We start from the raw sequence: 23,709 nt of genomic DNA, 5'->3' as shown, positions 1-23,709 counted from the left end.
CACCTTCCCTTCCTCTCCCCACAACAGGCACCTTGTGAGGCAGGTGGGGCTGAGAGAGATCAGGGGAAACTGTGACTGGCCCAAAGTCACCCAGCAGGCTTCACGAGGAGGAAGGGAGAATCTAACCCGGTTCTCCAGATTAGAGTCTGCCACTCCTAACTACTACACCATGCAGGCTTCTTGGAATAAATCAATAGACTTGGAATAAATAAACTTCTGGTATCTGTCGGGAATCATTGGACATACTGATCATTCTTCACACGGTCCCCCCGCCCTCTTCAGGCTTGGCCCCAAAAACCTGCCATCGGTCTGGTGGGAGATTTTGGGGCGGAGCCTGAGGAAGGCGGGGCTTGGGGAGGGGAGGGACTTCAATGCCATAGATTCCAATTGCCAAAGTGGCCATTTTCTCCAGGTGAACTGATCTCTATCAGCTGGAGATCAGTTGTAATAGCGGGAGAGTACCTAGAGGTTGGCAGCCCTACCTATTTATAATGGAAACGGTGCTGCATTATAACATAATAGTTCAGGAAGCCTGGGGTGGGCAGGGTTTGGGAAAGGGAGAGGCATCAGCGGGGTAACATGCCCTCGAGTCCGCCCTCCAACACAGTTCTTTTCAGCAGGGGAACTGACCCCTGTAGTCTGGAGGTCAGTTGTAATTCCAGGAGATCTTCAGGCCCCACCAGGAGGTTGGCAACCCTAACCATCGCCCAGTGTTTTCAACTTTCACAACACGGATGTACGGAGATTGCAATTTGCAGGGAAAGTCTGCCGGTGCGGGCGAGCGGAGACTCCTAATCGTTGTTTTTTTTGACCAATTGTAGATTTATGCTACCAATTGTCCCCCACTGACACCAGATGCACTCCCCCAATGGAGAAGAAAAGACACGTGTACCCCCCAGCCTAACGGAGTCTATTATTACTGTACACCACTGTGCCCTCCAAACCATTCGTCGTGGCTCTTCCGGAGCAAAGGCCCTTTTTATTGCGGCTGGGCAGCGCTACCCTGCCAGCAGTCTGGGAGGTGTGCCAGATGCCAGCAGCCATCTAATGCCCTTGCCAGCCTGTTTATGGCCCCCGGCTGTTATCTGCTGCAAACAAATCAGCAACAGGGAGGCAACGTGTCCGAAGCATCTGTAGAGCTTGCGATGCCTCCGCGGCAGATTGGAACACCCCCAGGCCTCTTGCCAGCGCCGGCTCATAGCCCCAGGCTGACCTCGGGCTTATTTCACAATGCAACTCATACAGTTGCATCAAGACTCTTTTTGTGTGAGGTTTCACTGACGTGCGCATTTATTGGCATGCGCTGATAAAACATTGCAAAGCAATTTTGATGGCATGGTATGATTGGCTGCATCAAGATTAGGTTTGTCAACCTAGAGGTAATAGCTGGAGATCTCCCGCTATCATAACTGATCTCCAGCAATAGAGATCCGTTCACCTGGAGAAAATGGCCGCCTCGGCAATTGGACTCTATGGCTAGGGTTGCCAACTTCCAGGTAATTGGAGAGAAATTAACACCTATGCTATACTAATAAGGTAATGAGAAACACTAGCACAAGGCTCAAAGGTAATTGCAAATTCTATATTACAAAATCAACTATACAAAAGACATCGGGCGAAAATGCACGGTCGCTTGAGCCTCCTTTCTTCCCTGTCCCAGCCAGGATTCAGCCAGGATCGAACGCACGTTCGTGCGTTCGATCCTGGCTGAATCCTGGCTGGAACAGGGAAGAAAGGAGGCTCAAGCGACCGTGCGTTTTTGCCCATAGTGAATAATGTGTCCATACACCAAAGGTGACAGTGCAATGATGACAATACAAACAAATAGCAATCACACTCAATATGATTTCTGTGTACAATGACAATTCGCGTGCGCAAAGCAGCGCTAGATGACAAAAGTTCTGATTTACTTATACCAGCCACGAAGGCTATATACACAGCAATATAGCTTCAAAAGAAGTCTCCCCAGCCAGAGGGGAAAGTTGGAACCCTTCCCAGGTAGTTGTTCGCGTTTTCGCCATTAGGGGCTTCATCAGCGTATTTTCGGCACAATAGGCTCCTTGAAGCCTTATAGGGCTTATCTTTTTTGCTCTGCCTCCCTGGGCTGATTGCCAATCAAGCCCTATGGGGCTTCAAGGAGCCTATTGTGCCGAAAATATGCCGATGACGCCCCTAGTGGCGAAAACCTGAACAACTACCTGGGAAGGGTTCCAACTTTCCCCTCTGGCTGGGGAGACTTCCTTTGAAGCTATATTGCTGTGTATATAGCCTTCGTGGCTGGTATAAGTAAATCAGAACTTTTGTCAGCTTCCAGGGAACAGCTGGAGATGTAATAGCTATTACAACGGATTTCCAGCTGATAGAGATCTGTTCACCTGGAGAAAATCACCGCTTTGGCTATTGGAGTCTATGGCATTGAAGTCCCTGCCCTCTTCAAAGCCCACCCTCCTCCCACCAGTGCCCAAGAGGGACCTGGCAACCCTAGTCCCAAGTCAAGTAGGGCTACCTTTCTTTCAGGTGCTAGGCAAAAAAAACACAATCATTTTTAACTAGGCGTGTAAGTAATGGTTTACTCTCTTTTAAACATTTTATAGTCTGCTTCTGGCCTGAGGATCATTTATTTTATTGACATAATTTTAGGATGTTCAGCATTCATTTTATGCTGCTATTACGCCCCAGCCTGTTTCAATGGTGTCGGCCTGGTTTTTAATGGTTGGATTTTAATGGCTTTGTTTTATTATCTTTGTTTTAAGCTGCTTCGAGCAGCTCTCCGGAGAGGTGGCAAATAAATTTCCTAAATAAGTGCAATACACCATTGGGGCATCATTATGAGGGTGCCCTTCCCTTCCCACGCACCACATAATTGACAGCCGTTGGTGAGGAAACACACATCACAATCAGGACGACGATTAAGGGGTTGGAGCACCTTTCCCATGAGGAAGGGCTGGAGAGCCTGGGACTTTTTGGTTTTGAAAAAGGCAGCCAAGGAGAGATGTGATAGAGCAGGGATCCCCCAATGTGTCACCTGTGGGAGTCATGGCACCCACAAAGACCTTTCCTGATGTCCGCTGAGTACTCTCTTTAAGGATTTGAAGGGCTGTCACTTGGAGGAGGGCAGGGAGAAGCAGAAGAAGCAGAAGCAGAAGAAGAAGAAGAGTTGTTTTTTATATGCCGACTTTCTCTACCACTTGAGGAAGAATCAGACCGGCTTACAATCACCTTCCCTTCCCCACCCCACAACAGACACCCTGTGAGGTAGGTGGGGCTGAGAGAGCTCTAAAAGAGCTGTGACTAGCCCAAAATCACCCAGCTGACTTCATGTGGAAGAGTGGGGAAACCAACCCGGGACCTTCTGCATGCCAGATGCTTGACCACTGACCTATGGCCCCACTCCATGGCTTTCCGGGGTCTCAGGCAGAGGTCTTTCATGCCACCAACTGCCTGGTCCTTTTAACTGGAGATGCTGGGGATTGTTCCTGGGACCTTCTGCATGCCAAGCAGAGGCTCTACCCCTGAGTCACGGCCCCTCCCCATAACACATGAAGCTGCCTTCTATGGAATCAGACCCTTGGTCTATCAAAGTCAATATTGTCTACTCTGACCGGCAGTGGCTCTCCAGGTTCTCACGTTGAGGTCTTGCACATCACCTTCTTGCCTAGTCCTTTTAACTGGAGACGCCGGGGATTGAACCTGGGACCTTCTGCATACATCTGCCACTGAGCCAGAGCCTCTCAGTCACTAAGGACAGGTCCCAGCTGACGGTGGCAGTAGAATCCACTGATGGCGGTGGAGCCCTAGGTTGTCTGGGTGGATGAGAACCTTGGCGGAAGGGATGTTAACAGGCCTTTACCTGCCCAACCACCACATCCCTGGACAAATGTTTGTTCACCAGGATTCCTGGTGTACACGAGTGCTTTTTACAGCATGGCATACATCATATCTGGATGCGTTTTATGGTCCCCCTTTTTCATGTTGTTTGCTTACATGTTTTTTAGTGCTCTTTGGTTCACTGCATGGAGTATGCTGGGGGTGTGTGCGTGGAATGGGCCACGGAGCAGCTCCTTCTCCTAAATGAGGGGCAAAGTTAACATGGGGCCATATTCTTGGTCCATTTCTCGAGCAACATAGTTTAGTCCTCTTTTCTTTGAGCAGTATTTTCTTCACAAGCACGGGTATATTGGTAAGGTGGGGGTTGTGGTTGGTTAGCAAATAGGGTTGGCTGCTCCGAGTTGGGAAATACCTGGAGATTTTGGCGGTAGAGTCTGATGAGGGCAGGGTTTGGAGAGGGGAGGGATTACAATGTCATAGAGTCCAATTGCCAGGGAAACTGGCGGCCAGAAAAGACAAGACCAATCTGATCTTCGGACAGCTTCATGCGTTCAAGGTACAGGGAAAAGAAAGATGCAGAGATGAAAGGAAAGAATGAGAGCACATGAACACACGAACACATGAAGCTGCCTTATACTGAATCAGACCTGGGTCCATCAAAGTTAGTATTGTCTACTCAGACCGGCAGCGGCTCTCCGGGGTCTCAGGCAGAACTCTTTCACATCACCTACTTGCCTAGTCTCTTTAACTGGAGATGCTGGGGATTGAACCTGGGACCTTCTGAATGCCAAGCAGATGCTCTGCCACTGAGCCACAGCCCCTCCCCTAAGAAACAATAATAGGTTTCAATAGAGGGATTATTTTTAGAAATTCTTCTAGTTTAAATTGGAGGAATGGAACGCAGGGCAAACCCCCGGAAACAGCTAGATTTGATTCCAGGAGCATCTTAGAGATGAACAAGAGTTTTTGGGGTATAAGCTTTTGAGAGTCACAGCTCCCTTCGTCAGATAGTCTTCCAAGTGCTACTGGACGAATTTTGCTCTTCTACTGTAGACCAACACTGCTACCCATCTGAAACTATCCACACTGGACAGATTGCATTGTATGTTTTTTTGTACCTGCACAGTCAGTGACAGCTATTCATGAAATCATTTCAAGAACTGATGGCCAATTGAGGTAGGTATATGGGCAGACATCAAATGCACATCGAGACATCTAAACAGTAAGTGCAAAAGAGTTCCCCCCCTCCCTCTTAACTGTGTCTCTTTTTAAACAATTCAGTGCAGTGGCAGAGTGGGGAAGGGTCACTGCTGTGAGAAAGCAATCAAATTGTACAAGAACCCAAACTACTCAAACAAACGGATACAACTGAACTCATCTGGAAGCATCTGAACTGCTCTGCAAACTATCAGCTCCCTGAATGCAACCAGCTAGCAGAAGCTGAGCTCAACAGGCAGGTGACTGAGCTAAACTATTCTATACCAGTGTGTAAATCATGTCAGGGAAGGGCATCCTTTATATGGTTGCCAGCCACCCTCCAAGTGGGACATGGAGATCTCCCAGTATTATCTCCAGAGTACAGAAATCAGTTCCCCTGAAGAAAATGGATGCTCTGGAGGGTGGACTCTATGGTCGGTTATGCCTGGGTACTTTCACTCACGTTCGCCCCCGGTCTATCCCGGTTGTTCCTTGGAGTTATGCATGAGTTTTCCGTCCATTAGAGGTGACCTCACTGCCAGCCCTCACAAATCCCGGGACTTCCTGTCCCTCTGTTAACCCAATTCTTCCCTCTCCCCTGAGCTCAGCCTGGATGAAATCCCCATGCATAAGGCAAAGCACGGGACACGGAAGCTTGCTTTCTCTCACAGCCAATTACAAAGCAGTGTATAAAGAGGTGGGGATTCAAATGCTTCCTGCTTCCTGGGAGCTCTTGCTGAGCAGAAGAAAGGCTTTCAAAAATGAGGCTTGGATTCCCCCCCGCCTTTCAGATTGCTCCCTTTTTTGTTCTTAAAATGCTTTTTTATGCTAACATTGGGTTTGGGTGGGGGGAGAAGGCTTTTCTCTCACAGTAAGCTCTACAAAGTAAGCTAATTACAAAGCAGCATTTCAAGGGGCGGGGGCTTGACTTGAGCTTGGAGACTGCTGGTGCAGAGATTCCCAACAGGAAAGTGTGGGTCCAGCCAGCAACGAACCTCAGCTAAAACTCCCCAGGCACAAACAGCCTGTGGCATTGTAGCCCTCTAAGGTTTCTTCTTTCTCCAAACTCTGCCATCTCCAGGTTCCACCCCCAAAATCTCTAGGTATTTCCCAACCTGGAACTGGCGACCCTAGCATCCTTGCAGAATCCATTTACTCTTTCTGTAGGGTCTTCTGTTTGCTGGTTCTGTTTTTTTCCCCCCCAGAGGATATTGTGTGGTAAGCTTCCGCAAAGGGCAATAAATCCTCCTATCTAGTATCTAAGCAAACAGAGAGCAGTGTTCTTTTTTATTTTACAGGGGAAATCATCGAGGTGAATACACTTTATAGGGCCAGGTGGGAGGCGTCGCAGAGGCAGCAAAACAAACCGGACTTAAGGAAGTCATCGCTTAGGAACTCAGTTATCACATGCATACACAAACTAAGTGGGTAAGGACAGGGCCCAGGAAGAAGGGCTATTTAGCTTGGAAAGAAGGCGGTTAAGGGGAGACATGATAGAGGTGTATAAAATTATGCATGGCATGGAGAGAGTGGACAGGGAGAAGCTTTTATCCCTCTCATAAAACTAGAATGCGGGGTCATCTGCTGAAGCTGGAGGGTGAGAGATTCAAAACAAGGAAAAGGAAGTATTTCTTCACAGAACACATAGTTCAGTTGTGGAACTCCCTGCCCCAGGATGTGGGGATGGCTGCCAACTTGGAAGGTTTTAAGAGGGGAGTGGACATGTTCATGGAGGAGAGGGCTATGAACCACGGCTACTAGTCAAAATGGATACTGGATGTATTCTCTCCTGGATCAGAGGAGCATGCCTAATATATTCGGTGCTGTAAAGGAACACAGGCAGGATGGTGCTGCAGTTGTCTTGTTTGTGGCTTCCTAGAGGCTCCTGGTTGGCCACTGTGGGAACAGACTGCTGGACCTGATGGGCCTGGGTGTGATCCAGCAGTGCCTTTCTTATGCTCTTATGAAGAAGCAAAGGGGGGGAAGCGTTTGGAGGAAAGATGCATATCACAAGACTGGCCTAGAACCAGGGCTAAGAGGCCATCTTTTATATATCTACTTGCTTGCTAATTGTCATAAGAACATCAGAAAAGCCCTGCTGGATCAGACCCAGGCCCATCAAGTCCAGCAGTGATGTTCACACAGTGGCCAACCAGGTGCCTCTAGGAAGCCCACAAACAAGACGACTGCAGCAGCACCATCCTGCCTGTGATCCACAGCACCTAATATAATAGGAATGTTCATCTGATCCTGGAAAGAATAGTGTGCATCATGACTAGTATCCATTTTAACTAGTAGCCATGAATACCCCTCTCCTCCATGAACATGTCCACTCCCCTCTTCAAGCCTTCCAAGTTGGTAGCCATCACCACATCCTGGGGCAGGGAGTTCCACAATTTAACTATGAGTTGCATGAAGAATTATTTCCTTTTATCAGTTTTGAATCTCTCACCCTCCAGCTTCAGCAGATGACCCCGCGTTCTAGTATTATGAGAGAGGGAGAAAAGCTTCTCTTGTCCAAACCATGCACAATTTTATAGACCTCTATCATGTCTCCCCTTAACCGCCTTCTTTCCAAGCTAAACAGCCTTAAGTGTTTTAACCGCTCCTCATAGGGCAGCTGCTCCATTCCCCTGATCATTTTGGTGGCTCTTTTCTGCACCTTCTCAAGCTCTGCAATATCCTTTTTTAGGTGTGGTGACCAGAACTGTGCACAGTCTTCCAAGCGTGGTCTCACCATAGATTTGTACAAGGGCAGCATGATAGCAGATATTACACATCTTCTTGCTTGCTAATTGTCGTCTACTGATGGGCATGACCGACTGCAGAGGCTCTGTCCAATGGTCACTTTCAGACCAGCTGTGTTCCCATCCAGCCAGGTCATTTGTAGATGGGGGCCACTGCACAGCCCCCCACCGGCCCACCTCCCACAACACCCAAGCTACAATGCAGGGGCCCCCCCGCCCCCCAGTCTCAACAGGCTCCTCATTTTCTGGCACTCAAAGGTCTATTACAACAAATTGCCCCCATTTCCTCTTGACAATATTCCAAGCGGGAGCTGCCGGAGCGCTTAGGAAGTATTGAGCGCGCTGAATGGAGATTATATCATTAGCCAGGGATCAATGGCATTTCGACAGTGTTATAAGCGCGGCTTTTCGTGCCGGCTTTCAGGCCAATGCGGAAAGCTCAAAGGAGTGTGAAAAACCCGGCAAACAAACGAAGTCGCCGCATGAGCAGAAGCCACGCTGGGATTTCCGATGACAACTGAGAGATAGCCGTCTCCTTTCCCCCATAATTGGTTTGTTAACATGGGCGAGTTAATTTGGAAGCGGATGGTAGGGCGGTTTCAAATCCGTTTGTGCGATTCATCCCCTTTCTCCTGAACAGCCCAAAAGCCCTGCTTCAAAATGAGCGCCGAATCAAGACACAGGACTACAGCTGAACATCAAGAAGTCAAAAGTAATGACTACAGGAGAATTACTCAACTTTAAGGTTGACAATGAGGAAGTTGAAATTGTTCAAGACTTTCAATTCCTTGGCTCCATCATCAACCAAAAGGGAGGCTGCAGCCAAGAAATCAGAAGGAGACTGAGACTGGGAAGGGCAGCCATGAAGGAGCTAGAAAAGATCCTTAAGTGTAAGGATGTGTCACTGGCAACCCAAGATCAGGTTAATCCATGCCATCGTATTCCCTATTACTATGTATGGGTGTGAAAGCTGGACAAAGAAGAAAGCTGATAGGAAGAAAGTAGATTCCTTTGAAATGTGGTGTTGGAGGAGAGTGTTACGGATACTGTGATACCCAGAGCTGTCAACCATAGGCAGGGTGGGTAGAAGAAGAAGAGTAGTTGGTTTTTATATGCCGACTTTCTCTACCACTTAAGGAAGAATCAAACCAGCTTACAGTCACCTTCCCCTCCCCTCCCCACAACAGACACCTCATGAGGTAGGTGGGGCTGAGAGCGCTGTGACTAGCCCAAGGTCACCCAGCTGGCTTCGTGTGTAGGAGTGGGGAATCAAATCCAGTTCACCAGACTGGACTCCGCCGCTCATGTGGAGGAGTGGGGAATCAAACCCGGTTCTCCAGATCAGACTCCACCGCTCCAAACCACTGCTCTTAACCACTACACCACGCTGGCTCTCCCTCTCTGGAAGTCTCCAAGCAGGGCTTGAATAAGCTACCTGTTGGGGACGTTCTAGTTTTGGATTTCCTGAGCCAAGGAAAAGTTCCAACTGATGGCCTCTACGGCTCATTCCCATTCTCTGGCTCTATGAATCTGTGGCTCCTAGACATGTTCTCTCTCTGAATCAGCAGGTCCAAAGGGCATCTCTCCTCCTAGGCTGGCTGTTAAACTAATGGTGCCGCGAAGCTTTTAATTGTTTGGTTATATTAGTGCACCTTTTGGATCTCTCTCTCGATAAAACAATCAAACCAATTTTTAGGACACATAAAAATAGAAAACTGGGCTTACCTGAGTTTTCCCTCCTGGGGTAACTCGTGGGGCGGGTCGTTGCATGTCAGCCGGGCTTCGTCATCCAATAGGTAAACATACACCCTTTCCTGTGGGGTAAAAAAGCACAGATTTTAAGTTCTCTTCTGTGGCTGCTGTCTGGTACAAGCACCAGAACGCAGCCATCTGATGTCAAATGTTGACAAAAATAGGTTTCCGGTATAATGGCTGCTTAAAATTAGGGTTGCCAGCTCCAGGTTGGGAAATTCCTTGAGATTTATGGATGGAGTTTACAATCGCCTTTCCTTCCTCTCCCCACAACATACACCTTGTGAGGTAGGTGGGGCTGAGAGAGTTTGGAGAGAACAGACTGGCCTAAGGTCACCCAGCAGGCTGCATGTGGAGGAGTGGGGAATCGAACCCGGTTCTCCAGATTAGAGTCTGCCACTCCCGTGGAGGAGTGGGGAATCAAACCCGGTTCACCAGATTAGAGTCCACCGCTCCAAACCACTACACCATGCTAGCTCTCACCCTCCAAAAGCAGCCATGTTTCCCCCCAAGGGAACTGCTCTCTGTTATCTGGAGATCACTTGTAATTCTGAGAGATCTCCAGGCCCCACCTGGAGGTCGGCAACCCTACTTCAAATCCCAAAGTGAAATCTAAGGGATCATGATGGTAGAACAGAGCTTCTCATGGTCAGGGTTTTTGCTTTAGAATCATAGGATCATAGAGTTGGAAGGGACCACCAGGGTCATCTAGTCCAACCCCCTGCACAATGCAGGAAATTCCAAACTACCTCCCCCCTCACACTCCCAGTGACCCCCTACTCCATGCCCAGAAGATGGCCAAGGTGCCCTCCCTCTCATCATCTGCCTAAGGTCATAGAATCAGCATTGCTGACAGATGGCCATCTAGCCTCTTCTTAAAAACCTCCAGGGAAGGAGCGCTTACCACCTCCCAAGGAAGCCTGTTCCACTGAGGAACCGCATCTAGAAATAGGGTTGCCACCTCCACGTTGGAAAATATCAGGAGATTTTGAAAGTGGAGCCTGAGGAGGGCGGGGTTGGGAAGGGACTTCAGCGCCATAGAGTCCAATTGCCAAAGCGGCCGTTTTCTCCAGGTGAACTGATCTCTGTCGCCTCGAGATCAGTTGTAATCCCAGGAGATCTCCACCCACTACCTGGAGGCTGGCAACCCTATCTAGAACTCCCATATCCAAGGTTTGGTGTGTTCAGCAATGAATAGCACATGAAAAAAATCCTCAGCAAGAAAGGTATTTGGTGCCTCTTGCGCATTGTGGAAACCTGCATGTATTTTCTCGTTTTCCCTAATTTTGTCTGTTTCTGCTATCCAGGGGAACCAAAGAGCTACACGTGGCATGGAAGTCCCACTTCCCAATTACGATGCCCACACAACGTACCGCTTTGCCATCTTTCACCCAAACAGGCAGAGGCCTGGCCGTGGAGCCTTATAAACTAGAAACACAGCAGCGGTTGTTGTTTTTGAAAGGAAAGCTTACACTCTAATAGCCAATTCCCGCTGGCACCGTGCAGCGGTAGTTCAGGCACCCTGACCTGCTGGAAGGATTAAAAAAGAATATTTCCATTGAAAAGAACCTTTTCCTACCAGTCGGTGTACGTCTGGATGTCCTGATGTCAGGGAAGCGCATGAATACTTTCAGTTTTCAAACACAAACAGAATTTACAAAATGTAGCATAACAGAAGCCAAACTGTGATAGCCAAACCCCAAATAAACACTTTTATGTTTTGCAAATTAAGGAGGAAGAACAGGATCAAAATCCCCCTGTTGGGTGGAACCTAGGATTGCCCGCTCCTGGTTGGGAAATACCTGGAGATTTTGGGGGGTGGAGCTTGAGAAGGGCAGGGTTTGGGGTGGGGATAGGGTTGCCAACCTCCAGGTAGCGGCTGGAGATCTCCTGCTATTACATCTAGGGTTGCCAGGTCCCTCCAGGTAGTAATCAAACAAACGGCTTAAGGTGCTTGCAGGAGCATAGAATTCAAAATATGGCACCAAATATATTTCCAATGTAGGAAAGAGACAAAGCATTACTTGCAATTAGACGAATATAATAAGAATATTGAAAACAGGTACACTTCTAAAGCAACAAATGTACAACAAGGGGTAAAGTCCCAGAACAAATACAGTAATGAAAATATTCTGGCATGAACGCTCAGTTCATATCAGTTCGTTGTCTATAATGTTCATAAATATATTACATAGCAGCGGAAACCAGACATAGAGCAATGGAGATCCGGTAAGCTTCCATTTCGTGTAGACTTTCTCAAGCCTTCAATTTTTCCGTGCAAAATTCTGTAGGGAAATGCATAGCTATATAATATGCCATCCGTTGTAAAACACTAATAAATAGAATAAATATATATAAATATAAAACAACATACCATTCAGAATTCTGAATGGTATGTTGTTTTATCTTTATATATATTTATTCTGTTTATTTATTCTATTTATTAGTGTTTTACAACGGATGGCATATTATATAGCTATGCATTTCCCTACAGAATTTTGCACGGAAAGATTGAAGGCTTGAGAAAGTCTACACGAAATGGAAACTTACCGAACCTCCAGGTAGTGGCTGGAGATCTCCTGCTATTACATCTAGGGTTGCCAGGTCCCTCTTCGCCACTGGTGGGAGATTTTGGGGGCGGAGCCTGAGGAGGGCAGGGCTTGGGGAGGGACTTCAATGCCATAGAGTCCAATTGCCAAAGCGGCCATTTTTTCCAGGTGAACTGATCTCTATCGGCTGAGGATCAGTTGTAATAGCAGGAGATCTCCAGGCACCACCTGGAGGATGGCAACCCTAGTGCAAACCGCAAGTAAGTGTGGTGAGAAAAGATTAACCTTTCCCACTGGGAACAAGCTTCATCACAACCCGGCCTCGGAACAAGAAGAGGGGATAATAATTGCCGTTATAAAATACGGCTGGCAAATAAAATATATATATGAAATATTCTGATGGTGTAAATTTTCTTTTCTTCCTTTTAAGATATTTATGTGCTGCCTCACAAAAAGGCTTCTCCATGTAGCTTATAATGCTTTAAAAAAAACATGATAAAACAAACAAAACCAACTCTGGAGTAAAAATGAAAGCCGAGAGCATTAAATTTTCAACCATAAATATCCTTCAGGCAGCAACAGCCATAAAAGCAGCAGCAGCAGCAGAAACGGAGGCCATAAAAAAGACAAAAGTTATAATTATCCAACACCAAAAGCCTGGGAACAGAAAAGGACTTTCTCCTGGGGCCTCAGACTCTGAATTGTAGGTGCCAGCAAATAGAAGCAGGGAAGAAGTCCTGTTCGGGTTGCCAACTCCAGATTGGGAAAATCCTGCAGGTTTGGGGGTGGAGCCTAGGAAGGACAAGGTTTGGGGAGGGGTGATGTAGTGGTTAGGAGCAGCGGACTCTAATCTGGAGAACCAGGTTTGATTCCCCACTCCTCCACATGAAGCCAGCTGGGTGACCCGGGGCCAGTCACAGTTTAATTTTTATTTTAGCTTTTACAGATATATTTATTGACTCTATTGTTATTGGAATTATACAAGTGGCTAAGCGGTTTTACTGTTATCATGAATTAGTCCTCTGGTGTTGTCCTATCGAAAATCGCTTTCGTCTTCACTTGAATGTTTTATACACATGAATATGTATTTTCTGGTCCATGACCGTAATAACAATTTTAAAAAATTCCCCACTTCTTGGTTGCTGCACCATTTATCCAATGCCTTAACCTCCCAGAATGGCTTCATGTTCTTTGGCCCCCTAATTATCTCCTAGCCCTGCAGCTGCTAATGAGCCTCACAATTAAAATCTCCTCGGGGTGGCTTAGCCGGATGGGCTGCCGTGGTTTCCTGGGGGGGCGGTAGGGGGGCTGGGACCTTCTGGGACCGTCTATATGGCAAGCAGATACTCTGCCACTGAGCCAGAGGCCCTTCCCAATGCACATATCTCCTCCACACACATGCAGACATCTGTTTGCAGAAAAGATCCAATGTGCATTAAGGTTGCTGTTGAAACCAGGCACCAGTAACTAGATAAAGATGGGTTTGGCACCCATGAGTTGAATATAACATGAGAATCACTCAATGCACATAGTAAAAAAAAAAATCAAGTGTAGAATGTAAATGGATTGTGCGTGTGTTCATTGTCAATTGTGAAGTGGGCTACTGGGACAAGCATCCCCTTGGTCAACAGCTGCCTACGCCCATCTAACGTCCTCAAATCTGACAAGCTTCTCTAAGCAGGAACAGCCGGTCATTTATCCTTGTCCTGAAATCCATGTAATTTATACTCTACAGTCTCTCAGAAAGCGCTTAGTGCTCAAGGCGAAGAAGGTGTCCAATTGAACGAATGGCCAGAGGTGGTGATCAAAATCCCACTAGAGAAAGAGACGTGCCACGTCCGGCCTTGTCCAGAAAGACAGCAGCAGATAATGAAGCCGTCTCGCGTCTTGTCGAAAGGGTGAAGATGCGCCCGTACTCATCCGAGGAAGGTGCTGGACTAGCCGGTGATTGAACCAAGTCCCTGGTAAGGCTGATGGGGGGGGGGGGCAATCAAGTACCTTCTCGGCGAGATTCAACATGTCCTGGAGCCCCTAGCTCCTGCTCGAGTTACATTCTGCTGCCACTCACAGAGAAGGGACTGCACAGCAGTTTTCCTCCAGGCCAGATTGGCCAGGGATCCTGGAAGTTTTTTCCCCCCATTTTCTGGGCATGGAGCAGGGATCACTGGGGTATGTGCAGGGGGGTAGTTGTGAATTTCCTCCATTGTGCAGGGGGTTGGACTGGATGACCCTAGTGGTCCCTTCCAACTCAATGATTCTATAGCTGTCTGGACTGATTATATACGGCAGGGGAGGGGTGATTTTCATTATGAAGATTTTGGTAGCTATAAAACACCGCTATTTGGCTGCTTGTACCATTCCCTGAAATGAGCCCTGTGGCGCAGTGGTACGCTGCATACTGCAGTCCAAGCTCTGCTCACCACCTGAGCTCGATCCCGAGGGAAGTCGGTTTCAGGTAGCCGACTCAAGGTTGACTCAGCCTTCCATCCTTCTGAGGTTGGTCAAACGAGTACCCCGCTTGCTGGGGGTAAAGGGAAGACGACTGGGGAAGGCACTGGCAAACCACCCCGTAAACAAAGTCTGCCTAGTAAACGTCGGGATGTGATGTCACCCCATGGGTCAGGAATGACCCAGTGCTTGCAAAGGCGACCTTTACCTTTATCTTTTAAAATACCACTATTTGGCTGCTTGTACCATTCCCTGAACATTGCATTTCTTAAACTGTGAGCTCGCTGGTAGCCAAAGCATTTGTAATTGAGAAAGATGTTGTCAGCCACTTGGAACTCACAGGGTAGAGCAAGATATAAATCCATGAGGAGGTGGGCCAAATGCCTTTTCTCTGTCCTGCTCCACCAATTTCCCACCCATGGTTCGGGGGGGGGGGGTGATGAAAAGCCATGCACACTTCCTGCCACCTCTCCCGGCTGTGCCAGCACACGGGGCAGAGGAAGTCACCCGTCCCCATGTGCAGAAGCTGCAGCAGGAAATGAAATGCAGGGGGAAATGCAGAGGTCCTGAAGCCAGAGGGAGCGATTCAGGGCATCCGAGAGCCCCGCAGACCCATTATCACTTGATAATGTAGGAAATAACGGGCACTGTCACCCAGAGTGATTTGATGCGATTGTGCTGTGGAAACATGCCCCTCTTTCGTTCCGCGCCACCTGCTCCTAATCTCCAAGGCCCCGATTTGCCAAAACCATCTCTGCCGGCCCTAATGACAGGCTCCGTGCCCTTTCCCTGGGTGGGGAGAGAGCAGTGCTGGCAAAATTGCTCGCTCACCACCCATGAGTAACATCTATAATAAAGCAGCATTTAATTTGGCGGCAGGAGGGGAAACAGCCTCTTGGCCTCAGAGATGCAGCAGAAAGGCGAACAGTTTGGGGCAGGAGAATGAGATGAAGTCACAGCAGGGCAAGAGGCAGATTTGGCTCAAACGGCAGCCAAGGCATCCTCTGAGTAAGCTTGCCAACCTCCAGGTAGGGCCTGGAGAACTCCCAGAATTACAACCGCTCTCCAGGCTACAGAGATCAATTCCCCTGGAGGAAATGGCTGCTTTGGGGGGTGGACTCGATGGCACTTTACCCTGCTTAGCAGCCTCCCTTCCCCAAACCCCATCCTCATCAGGCTCCACCCCCAAATCTCTTTTTTTTAAGAACCATGTTTAGAGCCAACGTGGTGTAGTGGTTTAGAGTAGTGGTTTGGAGCAGTGGACCAGCTAGCCCAGTCTTGTTAAATCTCAGGAGCTCAGCAGGGTCAGCCCTGGTTAGTATTTGAATGGGAGAATACCAAGGAAGTCCAGTCTCTCTCTTGAGAGCTAGCATGGTGTGGTGGTTAAGAGCGGTGGTTTGGAGCGATGGACTCTGATCCAGAGAACCGGGTTCGATTCCCCAGTCCTCCACATGAGCAGCGGGGGCTAATCTGGTGAACTGGGTTTGTTTCCCCACTCCTCCACCTGAAGCCAGCTGGGTGACCTTGGGCTAGTCACCGCTCTCTTAGAGCTCTCTCAGCCCCGCCTACCTCACAGGGTGTCTGTTGTGGGGAAGGGGAGGGAAGGTGATTGTAAGACGATTTGATTCTTCCTTGAGTGGTAGAGAAAGTCGGCATATAAAAGCCAACTCCTCCTCCTCCTCCTCCTCCTTCTTCAACCCAACATCCCTTGGCATTGTGCTTAGAGGCTCATTCATTGGAGCTGCTTGGAGCTGCGTTGGATTTTCATTAGTGAGCTTTAAAAGGATGCCACAAACACTCTTTGAAAAGGCAGCAGATTGCCTGAGCAGCCTGAAGGGTTCTCCACCTGCTCTGAGGAGGGTGTGTGTGTGTGTGCGGCTAACTGGGCATCACGATGTGGGTTTGCTCAAAAGTTGATTTTCTTCCCAACCCTCCTGTTTCTCCACCGCCTCACGTATATACTCTGCCTTTTTCACGCCACGTCTAACAAAGCGTTCTCCAATCTGGTTGTGCCAGATTGGAAGGGATACGGCGTGCGCAGGAAGGAAGTTTCTTTCCGACCAGCTTCCAAACAGGCAACGCTTTCTCCGAAAACAAAACATAAGGTAGGGAAAGTCTTCAAGAGATGATTAATCTCTCCCTCCTCGCGGAGGCAGGGCTAATTAAAGCTAAACCATCCCTGTCCGGAGTACAAGTGGATCTGTGAGAAATGATTCCCACTTATAATTTGTCTTTATGCAGCAACAAAAATGGGTGGTGGTGGTGGGGGGGGGAGAAAAACCCACCTGATTTCCAGAAGCTTTGCCACCAATCTTTGCATTTTGACCAACGAGGGCTCTCAGCGCTAGCCGCCAATCAAAGATGAGCTCAATGACCTCATTGCCCGTCTCCAGGTCACACTGCAATCTGAGCTGCCAGAGAATCCCACCCTCTCTTCCTGGCACCTGATGGAACACCGCAAGAGCAGAATCCAGAGGGACCCTTGGAAACATAGCTTTCTTGAGGTGCCTTGGAAAAAGTACCTTCCAGGGCTCCCTGGCACCTAGACATTAGGAAGAATTTTCTAACAGTTAGAGCAGTTCCTCGGTGCAACAGGCTTCCTCAGGAGGTGGTGAGCTCTCCTTCCCTGGAGGTTTTTACGAAGAGGCTAGATGGCCATCTGTCAGCAATGCTGATTCTATGACAGGCAGATGATGAGAGGGAGGGCACCTTGGCCATCTTCTGGGCATGGAGTAGGGGTCACTGGGGGTGTGGGGGAGGGAGGTAGTTGTGAATTTCCTGCATTGTGCAGGGGGCTGGACTAGATGACCCTGGTGGTCCCTTCCAACTCTGTGATTCTATGAGTCTATGACTGTTGCAGCATTCCAGAAGATGCTGGGGAGGAGAAGAGCATCCCTGCTAGAAAGACCTCCCTGTGTTCTCCCATCACTCTCACACGGGTAAATGGGAACGCAACTGCATAGCAAGGCAAGTTCTCTGAAAGCCAGCATGGGGTAGTAGTTAGAGTTGGACTGAGATCTGGGAGATCCAGGTTTGAATCCCCACTCTGACACGGTACCTCACTGACCTTGGGCCAGTCATGCGTTCTCGGCCTAACCTACCACTCGGGGTTGTTGTGAGGATAAAGTTTCTTCTGTTCTTATCTCTGTTATCTACTCTACCTTTTCTCCTCAATGAAGAACGTTTTCTTTCTTTTGAGGTAAGGTGGGACTGAGAGAGTGTGACTAGCCCAAGGTCACCCAGCAGGCTTCATGTGAAGGCGTGGGGAAACCAACCCGGTACACCAGATTACCCTCTGCCGCTCATGTGGAGGAGTGGGGAATCACACCCAGTTCACCAGATTAGAGTCACATGAACATCTTGCAAACTTTGATTTTTGAGCTCATTTTATTGTTTTTAGGTTTTATGATTATTTTGTAACAACTGTAATAATAATTATGCCATTAAAGGTTTCATTGTCATTGTCATTGTCACATGAACACATGAACACATGAAGCTGCCTTATACCGAATCAGACCCTTGGTCCATCAAAGTCAGTATTGTCTACTCAGACAGGCAGCGGCTCTCCAGGGTCTCAGGCAGGGGTCTTTCACATCACCCACTTGCCTAGTCCCTTTAACTGGAGATGCCGGGGACTGAAAATGGGACCTTCTGCATGCCAAGCAGATGCTGTACCACTGAGCCACAGCCCCTCTCCACCGCTCTTAACCACTACACCATGCTGGGGAAAGAGCTAGCGCTTGTTCCACTGAGTTGTCCCTTCTTGCTCTGGTCCTCCCCTTTTTGAAAGAGAGTCATGTTATCCTGAGCCACACAAGGGGGGTAACACCAGTCCCATCTTCATCTTCTTTCACAATAAAAACAATTAAGTGCCGTCAAGTTGCAGTTGATACGTAGCGACCCCTCAAGGGGTTTTCAAGGAAAGAAGTGGTTTGTTTATACCATTACTGAGTATTGTTGATGCCACAGCACGGATGCCAGGTAGTGCCCTCGAGCAAAGGCCTGGATAATCATGTGTTTTTGGTGCACCGAGGGGCCGTCCCACACAATGCGCTGAGAACCACTTCCTTTCTCTGCAGCTGGTGACTCACAAGCAAATGTGTGAAGCGGCTTCAAGCGCGGCGCACTTCAATGGATACGAAAAAGTCAGCTGCCTCGGATTTCGTCTGTGCCGGCTCATTCACGCAGAAAGATCGTGAGCGCTTAAGAGGCAAACATCCGCAGTCACCCAGCGATGAATGGAAGCGCATGAGCCATCATCTCGCCGGGTACAGCGGCCCTTGTGCTCAACGGCAAACACGTTTCAACTTTAAGCACTGGCGCTATCCGAAGTGGCGGTTGTTGTGAATCAACCTGTCATGCAGGGCAACAGCTGTTCCAAAGGTAGACTGCTCCGCATGTCTTGGCACAGATGCTTGACACGGTCCAGGACGTCTGTCCACGGTTTTTAGCAAACAGATGCTTGATGAACAATGGTCACAGGGCACAGCTGCCAAACTGCATGCTGGGAAGAAGGCAGCCGTGTTACGGGCACAAGCTAGCGACGGGCAACCCCCCCTACCCCGATTCAACTCAGAATGGGTTTGGTATTTATGAGATCTCTCGGCAAGAGATTTCTCTTTCCTGGCTCATAATGTTTATGTATTTTTTTTTCCTATTCTGATTCTCCAAAGCAATAAATATATAAAAGACCCGAATCCCCAAGAAATAAAAATTACAAAATTATACAGCAGCACAGTAAAACACAACATATGAACACCAGAGGAGCCCTGCTGGATGAGGGTCCATCTAGTCCAGCATCCTGTCTCATACATCCTCCAGCCAGTTATTCTGGAGGGTCAACAGGGTATAGAGGCTGAGGCCTTCCCCTGAGGTTGCCACAATGCACTGGGTTTAAAGGTTTACTACCTCTGAATGTGGAGGTTATGAACTAAGATCATAAGAACCTAAGAAGACCCCTGTTGGATCACGCTAGGCATCCATCCAGTCCAGCATCCTGCCTCACACAGAGGCCAACCAGTTCCTCTGGAGGTCCAACAGCAGGGCACAGAGGCCGAGGCCTTCCCCTGAGAAGAACCTCAGAAGAGCCCTGCTGGATCAGACCAGGGAGGGTCCCTCTAGTCCCCTCTAGGATCCCTCTAGTCTCACACAAAGGCAAAACTATGGAGGTCAAACAGCCAGGCATAGAGGCCAAGTCCTTCCCCTGAGAAGAACCTCAGAAGAGCCGTGCTGGATCAGACAAGTGAGGGTCCGTCTGGTCCAGCAACCTGTCTCACACAGTGGCCAACCAGTTCCTCCGGAGGGCCAACAAGAGGGCAGAGAGGCTGAGGTCTTTCCCTTATGTTCCCTCCTGGCACTGCAATTCAGAGGCTAACTGCCTCTGAACATGGAGGTTCCCTTTTGTTACCATGTCTAGTAGCCACTGATAGACCTCTCCTCCATGAATTTACTGAATTCTCTTTTAAAGCCATTTATGGTTTAGTCCAAACCCCAGCACTATACAGGAAATTCACAACTACCTCCCCCCCATACCCCCAGTGACCCCTACTACTCCACGCCCAGAAGATGGCCAAGATGCCCTCCCTCTCATGATCTGCCTAAGGTCACAGAATCAGCATTGCTGACAGATGGCCATCTAGCCTCTTCTTAAAATCCTCCAGGGAAGGAGAGCTCACCACCTCCCGAGGAAGCCTGTTCCACCAGGGAACCGCTCTGACTGTCAGGAAGTTGATCGTAATGACAGAAACTCTTTTGATTTAATTTCAACCCGTTGGTTCTGGTCCGACCTTCTTGGGCAACAGAAAACAACTCGGCACCATCCTCCTCGGCACCATATCACAGCCCCTCAAGTACTTGAAGATGGTTCTCATATCCCCTCTCAGTCTTCTCCTCTCCAGGCTAAACATACCCAGCATCTTCAACCTTTCCACATAGGACTTGGTTTATCAACTGGACACATTGGTACTCTGCTGTCAATAGCCACACATGTTGACACCAACCCTACTGCAGACCCGGCTGATGCGGTCACAGAGATTTATGAGCAGAATCAGAGGGCTGGAGATAGTCCAAAGTTCCCTCGCTCAAACTCGGCCGCAAGGCAGTTTTTGTTCATTGCTAGGACTGAGATTTTCATCATGGGAGGGGGGCAATTAATTAACTGAGCTTTTTATTGAGTTGAGAGGAAAGCCAGGTAGGAGACAGTTTTCAAGAGAACCGAAGGTGCTTTGAATGAGGGAACGGAAATCATAATGCGTAGGAGCGTTTTCACCTTTGGTAAACAGATTTTGACTCAGCCTTCCATCCTTCTGAGATTTTTGGGGTCCCAAGGGAGCTTTGGCTCTTGAAAACTCGTACACCCCAAATCTTGTTCGTCCCTAAGGTGCTACCGGACTCAAATCTTTCTATTCGTACATAAGACACCTTATTTTAGGCTTTCCAAACTTAATGAAAGTCGTACCGATGGATTTCCTTTCTTAACACCACAGTTTGAAAACAAGTCTTCGCATTTAAAAGACCTGGACATTCGGCAATCTCAAAAACTGCAATATGGAAATGTATGCAAATTGAGTTAATGAAATCTGTTCATTGGTGACAGGCCAGCTTGACAGATCTTTGATTGGCAGGTAGCCAATCCATGCTAATTATTCCTGTGACGCTTTGCTGGAAAACTGGTTGTATATTAAAAGCTGCACCGCCGGAGAGGGGGTCGCGTTGCTGAAGAGGCGAGCTGAGGAACTGTGGGGTGGCGGAATGAAAAATGGGAGGAGGCAGCGCAGATTTAATTGAAAATGTTTATGATCATTCATTTGTTTTAGCGATTACTTCAACTGGAGCATGGTAGTTGTCTCCGAACCTGTCAGGGTGAGGAGACAGGGTATAAATGTTTATAAATACTGGTGAATTTGCCCTGTCCTTCTAACCCATCAATGCCAATGACCACCAAAACATCTTGTGGCAGTGAGCACCAAACGTGAACGATGTTCATTCTGTCTCACTGCCACCAGGGCTTCATGGAGCCCGGGTGTGTGGGTGTGTGGGTGTCCCTCCCAGGTGAGATTTGGGTATGGACACCTGTGGCCCACGCCTGACCATGACTGCACTTTGGACTCAAAGGTGCCTCTCAAGCCGTGTACTCCAAAGGGTGGCGTCGGGCACAGCTCCAGCGCCTGCTCATTATCTTCCTGGAAACGAGCCTGGCAATTATCCTTTCTTCCCCGTGTTGCAAAACGGCACTCTCTCCACATCGCAATTCAGGGACTGCCGGTTGACAAAAGACGAACGCTCGTTCTGATCTTGGGGGGTTGAAAAGAATTAATTAAAGCACAAACACACACAAAGCTCCTTGCCTGCGGCAGCTCGGCAAAAGTCATATTGTGTAAAACTAGACCCTTCTCACTCAGCCTGGCTGCAAAGGTCTGGAAGACACAACGTTTATCCGCAGTTAACAGGCTTCCACCTTCTCCCTATTTCCGATTGGCAAGAGCTAAAACAGAAAACGGGCAAAAACGCAGCCCGACTTCCCTCTGACGAGAGCACCCAGCAATACAACGTAGAGCTACGGGGAGCCAGGCCGACAAATTCCCTCTGGGAAGCTTAGTGGGTGACCTTGGGCCAACTATTCTCACTCGGCCTAGCCTACCTCACAGGGTTGTTGTGAAAAGGAGATAAGAATCATGGAAGCCATCACCTGGAGGAACTGCAGCATAAAACTGGAGCAGATTTTCATTCCCAAGTGTTAACAAAGTACCCTATGAGGAGCGGTTAAAACACTTAGGGCTGTTTAGCCAGGCAAGAAGGCAGTTAAGGGGAGACATGATACAGGTCTATGAAATTATGCATGGTATGGAAAGACTGGACTGGGAGAAGCTTTTCTTCCTCTCTCATAATGCCAGAACGCGGGGTCATCTGCTGAAGCTGGAGGGTGGGAGATTCAAAACACATAAAAGGAAGTATTTCTTCACACATCGTTAAATTGTGGAACTCCCTGCCCCAGGATGTGATGATGGCTGCCAACTTGGAAGGTTTTAAGAGGGGAGTGGACATGTTCATGGAGGAGAGGGCTCTCCATGGCTACTAGTCAAAATGGGTACTCAGTCCCACGTACCTTACTGGGTATCTGTTGTGAGGAGGGGAAGGGAAGGTGATAGTAAGCCAGTTTGATTCTTCCTTGAGTGGTAGAGAAAGTCGGCATATAAAAACCAACTTCTTCTTCTCCTTCTCCTTCCTCTTTTGCCAGTTATGAGATGTGGGCAGTTGTAGGGCTTCCGCCTCTTCTCCAAGAAGAGCATTTTGGTTCAAGTCAGCCGGAACACCCTCCCCGCCGTGGGGCAGCTGGCAACTGCCTGCCGGACCATCACAGCTGTTTCGCCAGGGCCCAGCTGCCCCCATATAGCAGTGGAGGAGCGGAGCGCGGAGCTGAGACGAAGCCTTAATACACTCTCGGAGGGGCGGCCGTGGGCGGGCACAAGATGTTGTTATTATCCCGTGGCATTAACGCGGTAATGCGGGGAGATTAGGAGAACAATAGCTCGGAAAAGCGGCGGGGATCCGGCATTGTCGGCTGCCACGCTCTCGGGGAAAGAGAGAGGGCGGGCGAAGGCGATTAGCAAAATGTCAAAAAGAATGATTTCATGTTCCAGAGTGACACGCGGCACATCAAAGTGGCGGTATCCACTGGGCAGAGATGGACAGGGAGGGAGGCGCAAACCATGTCTTCTGGCAACTCCCAAGGTGACCTCTGCCCTTCGGCTCGCCTGGTCAGGAGGAGCAAACAGGAACGCAGGAATGGCCTTCTGCTCAGTTCACAGGGTCTGTCCCGCTCAGCAGCGCCTGCCCTGATAGGTGGCAGCCTGCCAAGATCATGGGCATAAGAACATAAGAAAAGCCCTGCTGGATCAGACCCAGGCCCATCAAGTCCAGCAGTCTGTTCACACAGTGGCCAACCTGGTGCCTCTAGGAAGCCCACAAACAAGATGGATGCAGCAGAATTTATCCTGCCTGTGTTCCACCGCACCTAAGATAACAGGCATGCTCCTCTGATCCTGGAGAGAATAGGCATGTATCATGACTAGTGACCATTTTGTCTAGTAGCCATGGATAGCCCTCTCCTCCATGAACATGTCTACTCCCCTCTTAAAGCCTTCCAAGTTGGCAGCCATCACCACATCCTGGGGCAGGGAGTTCCACAA

At 48.8% G+C, this 23,709-nt stretch overlaps 1 protein-coding gene across 1 annotated transcript in view; it reads right to left on the bottom strand.

Moving 5' to 3' along the window:
• PDE2A (phosphodiesterase 2A) overlaps nt 1-23,709 on the bottom strand; it is a 313,135-nt gene that overhangs the window by 82,544 nt on the left and 206,882 nt on the right. The window contains exon 4 of the mRNA XM_056858812.1: nt 9,498-9,586. Coding sequence (XP_056714790.1) covers nt 9,498-9,586 — 89 coding nt within the window. The remainder of the gene's footprint in view (nt 1-9,497; nt 9,587-23,709) is intronic.

The sequence above is a fragment of the Euleptes europaea genome, chromosome 12 (genome assembly GCF_029931775.1).
Source record: "Euleptes europaea isolate rEulEur1 chromosome 12, rEulEur1.hap1, whole genome shotgun sequence".
In the NCBI taxonomy this organism is placed as follows: Eukaryota; Metazoa; Chordata; class Lepidosauria; order Squamata; family Sphaerodactylidae; genus Euleptes; species Euleptes europaea.
The sequence above is the reverse complement of the archived record's forward strand: the minus strand, read 5'-3'. Positions and strand labels throughout refer to the sequence as shown.